The sequence below is a fragment of the Dromiciops gliroides genome, chromosome 1, assembly GCF_019393635.1.
Source record: "Dromiciops gliroides isolate mDroGli1 chromosome 1, mDroGli1.pri, whole genome shotgun sequence".
Taxonomy (NCBI): domain Eukaryota; kingdom Metazoa; phylum Chordata; class Mammalia; order Microbiotheria; family Microbiotheriidae; genus Dromiciops; species Dromiciops gliroides.
Window position 1 is genome coordinate 129,532,108 of NC_057861.1, and position 14,249 is coordinate 129,546,356.

Consider the following 14,249-nt stretch of genomic DNA (forward strand, 5'->3'; position numbering starts at 1 on the left):
TAGCATTGGATAAGTAGAATAGTTTACATAGAATTGTCATTTTCATTACATTGATCGTCCACCCATTAGCATTTAATATTTCTCTAGTTATTTAAATCTAACTTTATTTGTATAAAAATGTTTTATAATTATGTTCATGTAGTTCCTTGGGTTTATCTTGGCAGGTATATTCGCAGCTATTTTCTAATGTCTACAGCTGTTGTAAGTGGAGTATCTCTTGCTCTTTTTTTTTTTTTTTTTTAACAACGGGGCAATGGGGTTAAGTGACTTGCCCAGGGTCACACAGCTAGTAAGTGTCAAGTGTCTGAGGCTGGATTTGAACTCAGGAACTCCTGAATCCAGGGCCGGTGCTTTATCCACTACGCCACCTAGCCGCCCCTCTTGCTCTTTTACTATCTCTTCTTGCAGGGGATCGTTGGTGATGTGTAGAAATGCTAAAGATTTATGTGGGTTTATCCTGCTACTTTGCTAAAATTATTGTTTCAACTAACTTTTTTGTTGAATCTATAGGATTTTCCCAAGTATACCATCATATCATCTGCAAAAGAAATAGTTTTATTACATCATTGCCCATTCTAATTCCTTCAGTTCTTTTTTTCTTATTGCTATTGCTAGCATTTCCTATAATTGGAAGTTACAAGAATAATTCTGAATAATATCGGTGATAATGGGCATCCTTGTTTCACTCCTGATCTTATGAAAGGCTTCTTAGCTTATCTCCATTTCAAATAATGCTTGATGGTGGTTTTAGGTAGATGCTTCCTTGTAGTTAAAGGAAAAATCCATTTATACCTGTGCTTTCAAGTGTTTTTAATAGGAATGAGTCTTGTATTTGGTCAAAAGCTTTTTCTGCACCTATTGATGTAATCATAAGATTTTTGTTACTTTGTTATTGACACAATCGATTATTTTGATAGTTTTCCTTCTGTTAAACCATCCCTGCATTCCTGCTATAAATCCCATTTGGTCACAGTGTATATATCATTTTTGTGATATATTGTTGTAATCTCCTAGTTAGTATTTTATTTAGGATTTTTGCATCTATATTCCTTAATGAAATTGGTCTATTAATGAAATTGGTATATAATTTTCTCTGTTTTTGTTCTTTCTGGTTAGGTATCAGTTCCATATTAGTTTCATAAAAGGAGTTTGGTAGGACTCTTGTCTATTATTTCAAATAATGTATTTAATATTACAATTAGTTGATTTTTAAATATTTGGTAGAATTCACTTGTAAATCCATCTGGTCCTGAAGTTCATTTATAGCCTGTTAAAATTCTGTTTCTAAAATAAGTTTTTTTAGATATTCTCTTTCATCTTCTGTTAATCAATACAGTTTATATTTTTGTAAGTATTCTTTCATTTTACTTAAATTGTTAAATTTATTGGCATATAATTAGGCAACTCCTGAACTTGACACTTTAGGAAGGCCACTGATAAGCTTGAGAATAGCCAAGAAAGAGTGATCTGGTTCAGGAAGGGCCTTGACTTCATGCCACATGATCAGTTTATGGGAATGGGAATGTTCAACCTGAAGAAGAGTTGACTTGGGAGTGGGGGAGGATGTCAACTCTGTTCTAGTTTTTGAAGAGCTTGTTCTTTTTAGCTATTAGTGCAGAACTAGGAGCAGTTGGTGGAAGTTTATCAAAGGCAAATTTTGGTAAGACATAAAGAAAAATTTCGTAATTAGAGCTATTCCAGATTGGATTGGTCTATGATAGGAGGTAAATACAGTAGAGCTGTAGGGTGCAAGCAGAAGCTTGATGACTACTTGCTGCTGCTTCTGATGCAAGGGGATTCTTTTTCAGGTAGGAGTGTGACTGGATGGTCTCTGAGGTTCCTTCTATCCATGAGATCCTGCTAAATACTTGAATAAAATTGCCATGATCCTCTCAAGTCTCCTCTAGCTTGATAACCCCAGTTCCTTCAGCTCATCCTCACATAGCATATAGGCTATCAGTTTCTAAGGTCTACTTCCAACAGTTATGATTCTGGAACATTTGATAATTTCAATACTTTACTTTTCTCTACTTCACATTTGAAAATTATAAAGTGACCAGCAAATACTCACCCTTCATATCAGTTTCACACAGAGTTAATGTTATCCGGGGGCAGTGTTTGTAATTTCCATTAACAAGGAGAACTTGAAGAGGCTTAAAAGTCTTGAACCAAAGGTGCCAGTTTGATGTATTTGATTAAAGAGATATATTCCCTTAATACAATGGAAGCTTCTTCTGGGCACATAATTTTATTTTATTTATCCTTTGTATTTTTGTTGTCTAGCTTGGGGACTTTGACCTAATAGGTATTTAATATATGATTGTTAAATTGAAGAGTAGTGACAGAAATTATTTGAATAGATCTGTAAGCCTATTGATACAGATAATCTCTTCCACTGGCTCAGATTGTGAGCTGGTCAAGCCTTGATTCTTGTTTAAGTCCATATATATGTGCATATGTGTATATGTATAGATATGTATCTACACACGCGCGCGCGCGCACACACACACACACACACACACACACACACACATATCTCTGTATATCCATCCTTCAAAGAGAGCAAGCCCAATAAGCTTAGAAAGACTTCCTCTGGGTCTTTTAACAACAAACAAACAAAAACACCCATTTTTGGTTAGTAAGATAGCACTTTGTCCCATATCTTTCACTTACACTACATGATGGCTTACCTCTTTTGATCCATGTTTGCTTGATGATAAATATTTTTGTCACAATGATGTAGCATTGCTTCATATTCTTTTGCATTGCCTAATATGTATTAACAAGTTTCATCCACACAGTAGTGCTAGAGAACAAAGAATCACATTGAATGATGCCTGTCCAATTAAATGTGATTTAAATAGATGTTTTACCCCTCTTGTTGTAAAAGACTGCTTTTTTTTCCATTCTATTTAAAATGATTTTTTTCAAGTTTTGGTATGCCAAGTCAAAATCAGATTACCACATTTAACTGTATAGGATATTCCAAAAATTTTAGTGCAGTTTTAGGTTTTAATAGTTTAAAGCTGCACTAATACTTTTGAGACTCTATCATCTATCTATCTATCTATCTATCTATCTATCTATCTATCTATCTATCTATCTGATTATCCCTTTCTGATGCTGGGAATCTGGACACTTGGATAGGAAATGCTTGGCTTAAACATGAATCAATTTATATCTGTGCAGAATAGATTCACTGTTAAGTTCAAAGTAATGGATTATACCATTTGTGAAAAATGTCTAAAGATAAACAGGTTTGAGATTTAAATAATGAAACTAAGTATAATCAACCCTCAGCAACAACAAAATAAAATTACATATTTTCTCTTCTGCCCCATTAATGATAAAACAACCTGTAGTGACAAGAGTGGCCAGGAGAGGGAGACCTGGTACTATAGTTAATGTCTCTCTAAATGGCAATTTTGTTTTTATTTTTATTGAAAGCCATAAAATAGGTACTACTTATTAAACTAAATAAAAGAAAAAATGCTTCAATATCTGTTATATGAGGAGGAATGTTTTGTAATGATTTTTAATACTATTGTGCTGTAATATCATGCACTGTCTGTCATAAGAGTATATCACTTTTCTCTTTGGGATATAGAATGATCACTTCCAGTTGTTTACTCTGATTGGGATGAATGCAGAAAATACTTTGGAGTTTAATGGAGGGAGATATCTTTGATTTGGTGTTGGGGACCTGGCCTCTCTGTTCAGCTCTGTGGTTTGTTATTCAGTCTTAGGCAAGTCATTTCACTTCTCTCAGCTAAGCAAACAAATAAGCACAAACTGTATAAGGATAAATAGGAAATAATTAGTAGAGGGAAGGCATGAGAATTGAGAGGGGTTGGGAAAAGCTTCCTGTAAAGGTGAGATTTTAATTGGGTCTTAAAGGAAGCCAAAGAACAATCATTCCAGTTATAGGGGACAGCCAGAGAAAATGCCCATAGCTAAAAGAGCCGGGAGGCTAGTGTAACTGGTTTGAAGAATATGTGGCCAGGAGTAAGGTGTGAAAAGTTTGAAAAGTTAGGAGGTGGCTAGGTCATGAAGGGCTTTGAATGCCAAGTAGCTTTTTGTATTTGATCTAAAGGTAATAGGGAGCCATTGGCAGTTTATTGTGGGGCAGTGGGGGCGGTGTGTGTCACATAATTGGACCTTTGCTTTAGGAAAATAACTTTAGTGGGTTTTCTCTAAGAATTAAGGTAATTGGGGGCAGCTAGGTGGTGCAGTGGATAGAGCACCGGCCCTGAAGTCAGGAGTACCTGAGTTCAAATCCGGCCTCAGACACTTAACACTTACTAGCTGTTGACCCTGGGCAAGTCACTTAACCCCAATTGCCTTACCAAAAAAAAAAAAGAATTAAGGTAATTGAACATTTACTTGGAGTTAAAAGATAATTGAAATTGCCAGAGATTACAGTTTGCAAACTTGGTGTTGTCTCATAAATTGTGATCTGATGAATTTAAGTTCTTAAAATCAACTACTGAAATCCACTTAAGCCAAATTTCTTGACTTGTGGGATCCTGGATGCCAAGAAATCTGGAGCAGAGACTGGGCTTGGAATCAGAAGACTTGGTCTCAAAGTCCCAGCACTGGTACTTCCGGTAGTAAGACTGAAAGTTGGTGGCTACCTTAGAGATCATCTAGTCCAGGGCTTCATTTTTTGTGTCTTGGACCTCTTGTGAAGTCTGGGGAAGCCTTTGTTTTTAAATGCATACTTAGGATTAGAAAGGAAACCAATTATATTGATTTATGGTTATCAAAATATAAAAGTTCATGAACCCCAGTTCTGTTGGTTTTTTTTTTTCCACATGGGAAAATTAAACGTAGAGAAATTTAAATGACTTGCCCAAAGTTACAGGTATTAAGTACTAGAGTCAGATTTTAAATGTAGGTCTTCTATTTCCAAAGTAATTTCTTTCCACTGTACCACAATGATTTTAGACCAGGCACTTTACCTCTCTCTTAGTTTTGTTGATATTCTGTGATTCTTTAAGATGAGTGATTTGATTTAAGATAGAAGTTTCATGAGTTAATCTTTTAAAAAATATTTGGGAATTCCCTTTGGTTTTCACATCACAGTAATTTCTGGAAATTTTCATCTCCCTAATGTCAAATGATAAAACACTTTATAAGTACTGCTACTCACTAGATAAAAGAGTATACTTTTCAGAATTTCCCTGCCTTTCTTCATGGCACCTTTAGTGGTATGGAAGACTATATGCTTTGCTTTTATCCATTTGGTGATTTCTTTGGCCTTGAAAGGAGTCTAATTATAAAACAATTTTCCTTTCTTTTTTTCTAGCTGTGGCAGAAGTAAAGCTCAGAGATGATCAGTATACACTGGACCACATGCGTGCCTTTGGCATGTTTAATTACCTGCACTGTGATTTATGGAATCAAGATAATATCTACTTTGTTGATCAACTTGGAAGAATTATGAACTTAACAGTTACACTGGTAAGAATAAAGTCATTGAAAAAGAGAAATTACACACATTTACAGAAGTCATTCAATCAAGGAATACTTATTAAGTGTTCCCAGCACTGTCCTATGCACTGGGGATTCAAAAAGAGACAAAAGACAGTTCCTGCCCTCAAGGAGCTTATAATCTAAAGTTTACCAATTATTTTTCCTATGAGGTAGAAGTATCTCATTAAATATCTTGGAAAAACTTTCTTTTCTTGACATACCCTTTTGATATACAGAGAAACAGAAACCTAAAAGTCCTTCCTTTTTATCCAGTATTTGAGAGGTTTCCCCTAAAGCAACAGCACATGTAACATTTGAATTAGAAAAGAAAAGTTAAGGCTACTGTAGCATTTTGGTGAGAAGGCAGCTGGATGTTGGGTCTTTAGGTATCCCACCCTCCTGGCTAGAATGTGGTTAGAGTTAAATTGTAGGGATCTGCAAGCTCTTCTACTATACAGAGTTCTTAGATAACTCTATATGTCAAGGGATACCATTCACTTCTTGGTATGTGAGTATCATTTCTTCTAGTTACTTGTTTTTTAGTTCTTAAGTAAGTTGAAGTCTTGATCCTGGTGGTTATTCCTTTTCTGTGGGTATGGATTCTTTTTTTGTTTTGTTTTTGTGGGGCAATGAGGGTTAAGTGACTTGCCCAGGGTCACACAGCTAGTAAGTGTCAAGTGTCTGAGGCCGGATTTGAACTCAGGTTCTCCTGAATCCAGGGCTGGTGCTTTATCCACTGCGCCACCTAGCTGCCCCAATAGAATACTTCTTAAGAATCCATACCCACAGGGGCAGCTTCTCCAACTATGGATGTCTTTCCCAGTGGGTCAGCATGTGAATCATATTTCCCTAATATTGGAAAGTATTTATTTCATGTAACATTATTTGCACCATCCAATAAACAGCTTGGTGGATAAATAAAAGATAAATGGGCATTATAAATACGGGTAATCTTAGGTTGGAAATACTTTGTCCTAGAAGAGTAATTGGGGGGAAAAAGTCAAACTTTACTTTCCACTGTTACCATTTACCCAGCTCTTTGCATAGAATTGCATAGTTATACCTTTGATAATTAATAGAAGGAGAAGAGTAGAAATCAAATGAGATCCTGAAAAGGTTCTCTAGGTGAGGAAATTGGGAATACTATATAGGGAAAAAAAGGTAGCTTTAAATAATCACACCACTGGTCACTTTCATGGGTGACTCTTGATGTGAAAACAGTCTAGTCCTTGAATTTTCTGGAGAACTTTTCTGTCACTTAGTACAATATTCAGGAGCATGATTCATGCCACAAAGTTTGATAATTATTGTCTGCATTCTTTGACAGAGGACTCAGAGAGGAGCCTCTTCTAGTTGCTTTTCACTGGGGTTCTATTTTTGAAAAACTGTTAATCTGGAATCTTTGTTTTGTATAGGCTAAATGAGTGACTCTAGTCAAACTGCCATGGGATAAAATCCATGTCCTTTAACAACATTGTAAACATTAAGGCTGAATATATTATAGTTTTTGTTTTTGTTTACATGATCCTAGATCCTTCCACACATCTGTTTAAAATCACCTAAAAGCATTAACTTTGACAGTCATTTATTCTTTAAGTGTAGGGTCATGAGAGATAATATGATACAAGATTCATTCATCATTTTGAGTGGCGAGTTGACCAAGTGCTCTGTGTGTGTGTGTGTGTATCATCTAAATAGATAGCACTGTTTTTGTTTTGATACTGACAGACTCATAAAATTAATTTAAATCTCTGTTCAAAAGCCCTGCTTTAAATTTAGGCGGGGGGAAAGTCAGATTTTGTTGGGAAGAGTTATAAATGAACATGAATTTATTAAGTGCTTGTTATGTGTAACATTGTGCTAGACGCTGGGGATACAGAGGAAGAAATGACACCTTTTCTGATGTCAGGCTGCTTATTTGGAACTAACAACATAAGCACATGTGAGGACAAGGGTAGAGGGTAGAGGAATGCTCCCCTGGTGTGTACCTGCAGACCTGGTCCATGCTGCCTGCATATGTGTGATCTGTGCAAATACACAAAGGGATCTATGATCTATTGGTTTGGATCCTTCCAGTGACACAGCTCATCAGTGCCTGTTCATCCTGTGCTATTTGTCTGTGTTTCCACATATGTTTTGGGGCAGCCATAGTGGATGGAGTGCTGGGCCTAGAGACTCATCTTTGTGAGTTCAAATCTGACCTCAGACACCTACTAACTGTATGACTGTGTCAAGAGAATGGAATGTGGTAGATGAGGGGATTTAGCAGATACTCAGGGGCCCACCTGGAGATTGATCTAGACTGATTGAATTGGGTGAGAGTGACTGACTGCTGACTCGCTTGTAAGCACATCTGGCTGGTCCTTGAGAGGGTATGTTCTCAGAAGCTAAAAACTTTGAACTTTACATCGAGACCACCTTTGGGTCCAGTGAACCAATGAATTTGAATGACGCTAGCCAGTCAGATTGAAGAACCTCCCATTTTTGGGAGGAGAACATGAAGGAGGAAGTGAACGCTGGTGGAAGAGTTCTTTTTTTTTTTGGTGCGAGACATCGGTGTGGTGGCAGAGGACTTCAGAAGTGGGAGGTTTAGAAATGCTATAAGAAATCTGTTCTCAATCTTTCTCTTTCTTTACTATCTTATCTCTTTTAATAAACCCTTAAAAACCTAAACTCCTCATCAGTGATTTTAGCCAGTTTCCCCCTAAAACTGGGGGGTACAGATTAGAACCCACACTTAGGTTTTTAAACCACACATGACCCTGGGCAAATCACTCAATTCCGCTGCAATTTCCTCATACATAAAATGAGCTGGAGAAGGAAATGACAAACCACTCCAGGATTTTTGCCAAGAAAACCCCAAATGAGGTCATGAAGAGTTAGACACGACTGAAAACAACAGAACAACTTTCACCACCACATAAGTTTGCCATGGTGGTGTTGACCCCAAATTCTGGAAGACTTCCTTAACTTCTCCTGACATGTTGAGAGTAGTAGTGGAGTACCCTGGCTGCCTACCTGTTCCCTCACCAAAAACAGAAGTATATACAAAATATATACTAGGTAATTTTTTGGGGGAGAGGGTAGGAGATGAGAAAGAGCCTCATATAGGAAGTGATCCTTGAGATGAACATTGAAGGAAGCTAGATATTTATAAGTGGAGATGAGGAGGAAATACATTCCAAGAATGAAGGATGGCCTTCTGTATGTCACAGAGACAGAAGATGTGATGTCATGGATGAAGAATAGCAAGGAGGCCAATTTGACTGGACTGTAGAGTTTGTGAAGAGAAGTAGTGTGTAATGACCTGGAAAGGTAGGCTGCAGTCAAGTTGTGAAGGGCTGTAAGTGCTAAACAGGAGTTTATATTTGATTCTAGAGATAATTGGGAACCACTAGAGCTTATTGAGCACTCATCAGACTTGTCCCATAGAGAGATGAATAGCTGGATAAATAGAGCATATGTTAAATGCTTACTATGTGTTTGCGCTGTGCTAAGTGCTGGGGGTATAAAAAGAAGAAAACAAGATAGTCCTTGTTCTCAGGGAGCTTGCTTGTAATAGGGAAAGAAGAAACGGGGAAGGGTGGAGAGCTGGGATGGGGAGAAGAGGGTGGGGATGGAAGGGGCAGCTCAGCTCAGCCAGTGTGGAGGTGGTGCAAATCAAAGAATGTGGCAGAATGAAGGGAGCAGCATAGTTGGAGTTTGTTATGATACAGTGATTCCAGGCAGAGATATAAGCAGGCCTTAGGGTGAAGTCATCATCATGGAGGCAAGGCAACTGCTGTGGAGGTGAAGCAAACTGGAGAGTCAGTTGGAAGTGAATATCTCAGGAATATTACTTTGTCAGCTGTGTAGAAGGGAAAAGATTTTAGTCAGGGAGAATAATTGAGAGATGAAATTGCTTTTACTTGGAATTCTTTCTAACTTTTGCTGTGACAATTGAGGAATAAAGAAAAGAACAAATATTTTTGGAAATGATAACACATTGTGTTCCAAATAAAGATGGTAATGAGTGATAGGAGGGGATAAACTGAAAAGAATAAAATATAAAGTTACTTTGATCTGTGGAAGATGAAAGGGGTTTTATACGCTTTACTTTTTTTTCCTATTACTTCCAGAATTAAATATCAAATCATAATGTTTGGCTTTGAAACAACTTCATAACCTGGCCCTTTCCCACCTTTAGTCTTTTTCATCTTATTCTCCTCCACATATTCTACAATCCAGTGACTCTGCCCTTCTTGTTGTTCCTATCACTAGACCCTTTATCCCCTGATCCGCATGCATTTTCACTGGCTGCCCCCATGCCTGGAATTCTTTCCCTTCTTGTATTTACTTCCTGGCATTCCTGGCTTCTTTTTAGTTGTGTTAAAAATACCATCTTCTGCAGAAAGTCTTTCCCAATCCCTGTTAATGCTAATGTCTTTTCAAAAGTGTTTACTACAATCATGGAAGACATGCAGTATTGATTCCAATAGAATATAAATTCCTTATGGTTAATGTAGTCCCACAGATTCTTCTGCATACAGATGATACTGTGCTGATGACATTAAGCCCTTGGAGTATTGCAGAACCTCATCAATGAGATCCATAAGAAATGGAAAGATAATGGCTTAACCATCCTTTCAGGAAAATTAAATGAATGAAATATACCATTGCTTAGTTTGACATACAGTTGAAGAGGCAGCCCATTGACTTAGTCCGTAATGACATATCTCTTTGGTATTCCAGATATAGGGCAGTTAAGTGTATTGTGGATAGGTTGCTAGTCCTGGAGTCAAGAAGACCTGAGTCCAAGTCTGGCCTCAGATGCTCACTAGCTGTGTGACTCTGGGCCAATCACCTAACCCTGTTTGCCTCAGTTTCCTTATCTGGAAAATGAGCTGGGGAAGGAAATGGCAAACCTCTCTGGTGATTAAAATTGTCCAACCTACAATAAAAGAGACTGAGGTAGGTGTGTTTTAAAAAATTAATTGCTATTGACATTGCCAGTTTGGGGTAATGACTAATTTATTAATATTATGCCAGTAAAGGATTGACCACACATCTCCCTAACTTCTCATGGTCTCAGGTGGCATGGTGGAGAAAGCAGGGAGAGAGCTTCAGCATGCCAATTAGGGTGAGCAGGAGAAAAGCCTCAAAAGCCCCAGAAGACCTCGAAGACCTCCAGTGGCATCTTTCCAAGGGTTTTTATCCTCTTTTGATTGGCATCATCCAATTCCATCAGTTAACTTGACTTAAAGGTGGTCTACATTAAAATGAACTCTAGAGATGACATCAGGGAGAAGAATGCAAAAGACCCTCACTCAAGTTGCTTAAGGCAAAGTCTATTATCTCGATATGGTTTAATCCCATCCTTCCTTCACTGATCTAGACAAAAAGATTTATCTCCATTCTTTTTGTTCACTTGGGTTTGTTCTAGTTGAGAATTGAAGTTTCTCTAGGAGACTTTCTGGAGTGGGGAGGAGAAAGGACTAATCTCTGGGTCTCCCAAGAATTTCGTTATTAATAATTATTTTCTCACACAGGACTCTGAGTCAATAGCACTTTATTAAAGGGTCCGTGGTCCCCCTAATGAACTGGACCTCAGATCTTCCTCATGATCTGAGTTGTCTCCTTCTCCAGGGCCTTATTTTTATAAGGCTTGATGCCAAATCTGATGCTTGAACATTCTAGAAGTATGTTCTACAAAGTACAGAATCCCATTGGCTGATACACCTTGTTTCACTGGCCAAAAATTACATATCAATAGGAGGATCACAGGTTGGGCGAAGCATGGGGCATCTCCACTGACTAAGTAGTCATAAGATGGTCACCTGCTCATGTTGGACAAGAGAGAGTAGTGTGGAGGTACAAAAATAAGTTGGGGGACTTTTCAGGTAATCAAGTCACCTCTGCTGCACAGGGATTGGTCACCATAACAAAGATAAACAAGAGTCGAGGGCCTCTAATTAGCTTCCTGTGATTAAGCAAGTGAACTTAAAATCTCCAGTTCTCAACTCCGGGGCCTAAAATACAGAACTTGTAATCACCACCTCTTTGGAATCATATCATACTGATTAATACTGATTGGAATAGAGTAGGGGTACAATTGAGTTATTTCTCATATTTCTGCCAAGAAAACTCCAAATGGGATCATGAGGAGTTGGATACAACTGAAAAACAACTTCAGATATGCAGTGATATTGACTAAGAGTTAAAAAGAATGAAAAGAAGATCCTGTATTATGGGTTGGGTGTTTGTTTTGTCTTGTTTTTGTTTTTGTTTTTTGCAGGGCAATGAGGGTTAAGTGACTTGCCCAGGGTCACACAACTAGTAAGTGTCTGAGGCCAGATTTGAACTCAGGTCCTCCTGAATCCAGGACCAGTGCTTTATCCACTGTGCCACCTAGCTGCCCCACCTGTATTATGTTTTGATAATTGTGCAGTGCTTTCAGTACTTCCCAAATTGCTGGTCAACACCAAACCCATTTCTTTACAAAGATTCTTCAGAGAATATTTTAAGACCACAAAACATATAATTAATACCCAGTATCAAAAGACTGGAATGTCTGTGACACAAAGGAGAATGGAAAGGAGTAAGATGTAATATATTGCCAATGATGTTTAACATGTAAAAAGTAACATAAAGGATAGCTAAGTATTCTATTTTTGAAAAATAAAATGATCCAATTATGTGGTTAGAGTAAGAGGTAATAAGTTCATAGTCCAAACTGATTAACTCTAAAATAGTTATTTATATATGTATGTCTATTATATACTTATATATGTATAAAACATGTAACTTACTCTTTTAGAGTACAACTTATGGATCAGGGAGGAGAAGAATTTGGAGTTTCCTTAAAATTTTAGAAAATAAGAATTGGGAAATTGGAGAGAATTCAAAATCTCATGTCCCTTCCTTACATCCCTTTCTCTGTTAAAAGTTGGTGTAGACCAGATGATTTATATTATCCTGTGCTGACTTTTATTCTTTATAGTAATCCCATTTTTAGCTCTCTAGTATTATGTACCTCAATTTTTATAACTCTGCCTTTCTTTCAACTTATTTGCACTTAGCTATTTGGTTTTTAAAAACATTTTTCATTATTATTAAGATTTTTCATTTTATATCTTTCAATAATATAAAATATTTTCTCTGAGGGAAGCATTTATAATATCAAAAGGTATGTTTATTTTTATATTTGTACTTTAGTGTGAGAAACAAAGGTCCTCATGGACAAACTTGACCCAACTCAGGATGTAAGCAAGAAGGCAATTTATTAAATAATCTTGCTAGAAAGGGTGTTTCTATGGGTGAGGTACACCTTAGCTATAGGCAGACAGCCTGTTATATCCTATGCCCAAGTCCAAAAATTCTTCCCCCAGTCTCCCGTTGGCTGGCTCTTACAGAAGGTAGTGTTTCCACAGAAGCCCACTCAGATGCTCTTTAACACGATCCCCGCCTCCTGTTACATACATCTTCATACGCCCCATGTTCAAAAATGGTGGCTGTCTCTGCCTTTAGGGCATTAGCAGATAATATTCCTGAACTGATTAAGCATGCTCAGAAAGTAGTTGAGTTAACTATAGTTCACTTTGACTAACCTAACAGACAAAAACTGGATCCAGCCAGTTTTTGTTTTTCCTACTTTAGGACAGAAGTTGCTTCACTGTTTCTAAAATAAGGGATGCTGTATTTCATCTCTCACACTGAGTATTTTCCAGTATTGGAAAAGGACACTAGACTAGGTGTTCTCGAAGAGCATTCTTACTCTATAAAATTTTATATCATTATTGTAGGGCTCTTTATTCTTATAACATGTGATTAAGAAATTGAAAGGAGCAAAAAAGATTATAAGAAAATATCCTTTATAGAAAAATTTTGACACTTTCCTTTTTTCTTATTAGCTCCTTAATTTTATTTTTAAATATTAATTTATACTCCTATGGTATAAAAATATTCAAATTAATCTTAAAACATGCTATTGACACAATAGTTCAGAGGCATTATGTTGTAGAGGTTAGAACCAGTTAAGACTACCTAGGTTCAAGGCCCCCTCCTGCCTTTTTGTGCCTTTGGGCACACTTCTGTTAACATTCTTAAATTGTAGAACAAGTGCTGATCTACACTAATAAGGGAAGTTTCCTCACTAGTAATTCCCTATGCCAGGGAATCTTGGGTATGTTTAAAACAAAACAACCCCTCCCCATTTACATACACACAATACACATACATATACATATGTACCCAAATGATGGGTATTCAAAAATTGTCTTGTAGTTTTAAGGTACTAAATATTGTGTGATATGGAGGGGTTTTAGTAACATCAAATTTTCTCTGTTAAGAGCTGAAACTCTTTTACCCTAGCCATTTTTGATGGATGGAAATATTTTTAAAATGTGTTAATATTTCACACCATCCTTAAATAGAGTATAATGGACACAATGCAACCTTTTCCTGATTATTTAGTTATCCCATTATGGATAGTTATGTATAGTGATACCTTATTGAAATATTTTATTTTAGAAGTTCCTTGTTTATCCAGAACTCTGCAATTATCCATATTGCTGTCACTTTACTATCTTATTACAATATGGCTCATATTGTAACCCTAAAGTAGAAGCCCCTAATATATCATGTACTTGGATAACTGAGTAGTTGTAGATTATTTTTCATGAGTGTATGTTGTTCTAGAATTATGCCTGTATTTGGACAGCTAGATGTCACTAGTGTTTCTCCAGTAGCTCACTCATATTGTAAGTTTTAATTTGGTAAATAGATCCATGTATATT

At 36.9% G+C, this 14,249-nt stretch overlaps 1 protein-coding gene across 1 annotated transcript in view; it reads left to right on the plus strand.

Annotated features, from left to right (window-relative positions):
* NUDCD1 (NudC domain containing 1) overlaps nt 1-14,249 on the plus strand; it is a 120,696-nt gene that overhangs the window by 7,951 nt on the left and 98,496 nt on the right. Inside the window, exon 2 of the mRNA XM_043979635.1 lies at nt 5,309-5,463. Within this exon, the coding sequence (XP_043835570.1) occupies nt 5,309-5,463 (155 nt within the window). The remainder of the gene's footprint in view (nt 1-5,308; nt 5,464-14,249) is intronic.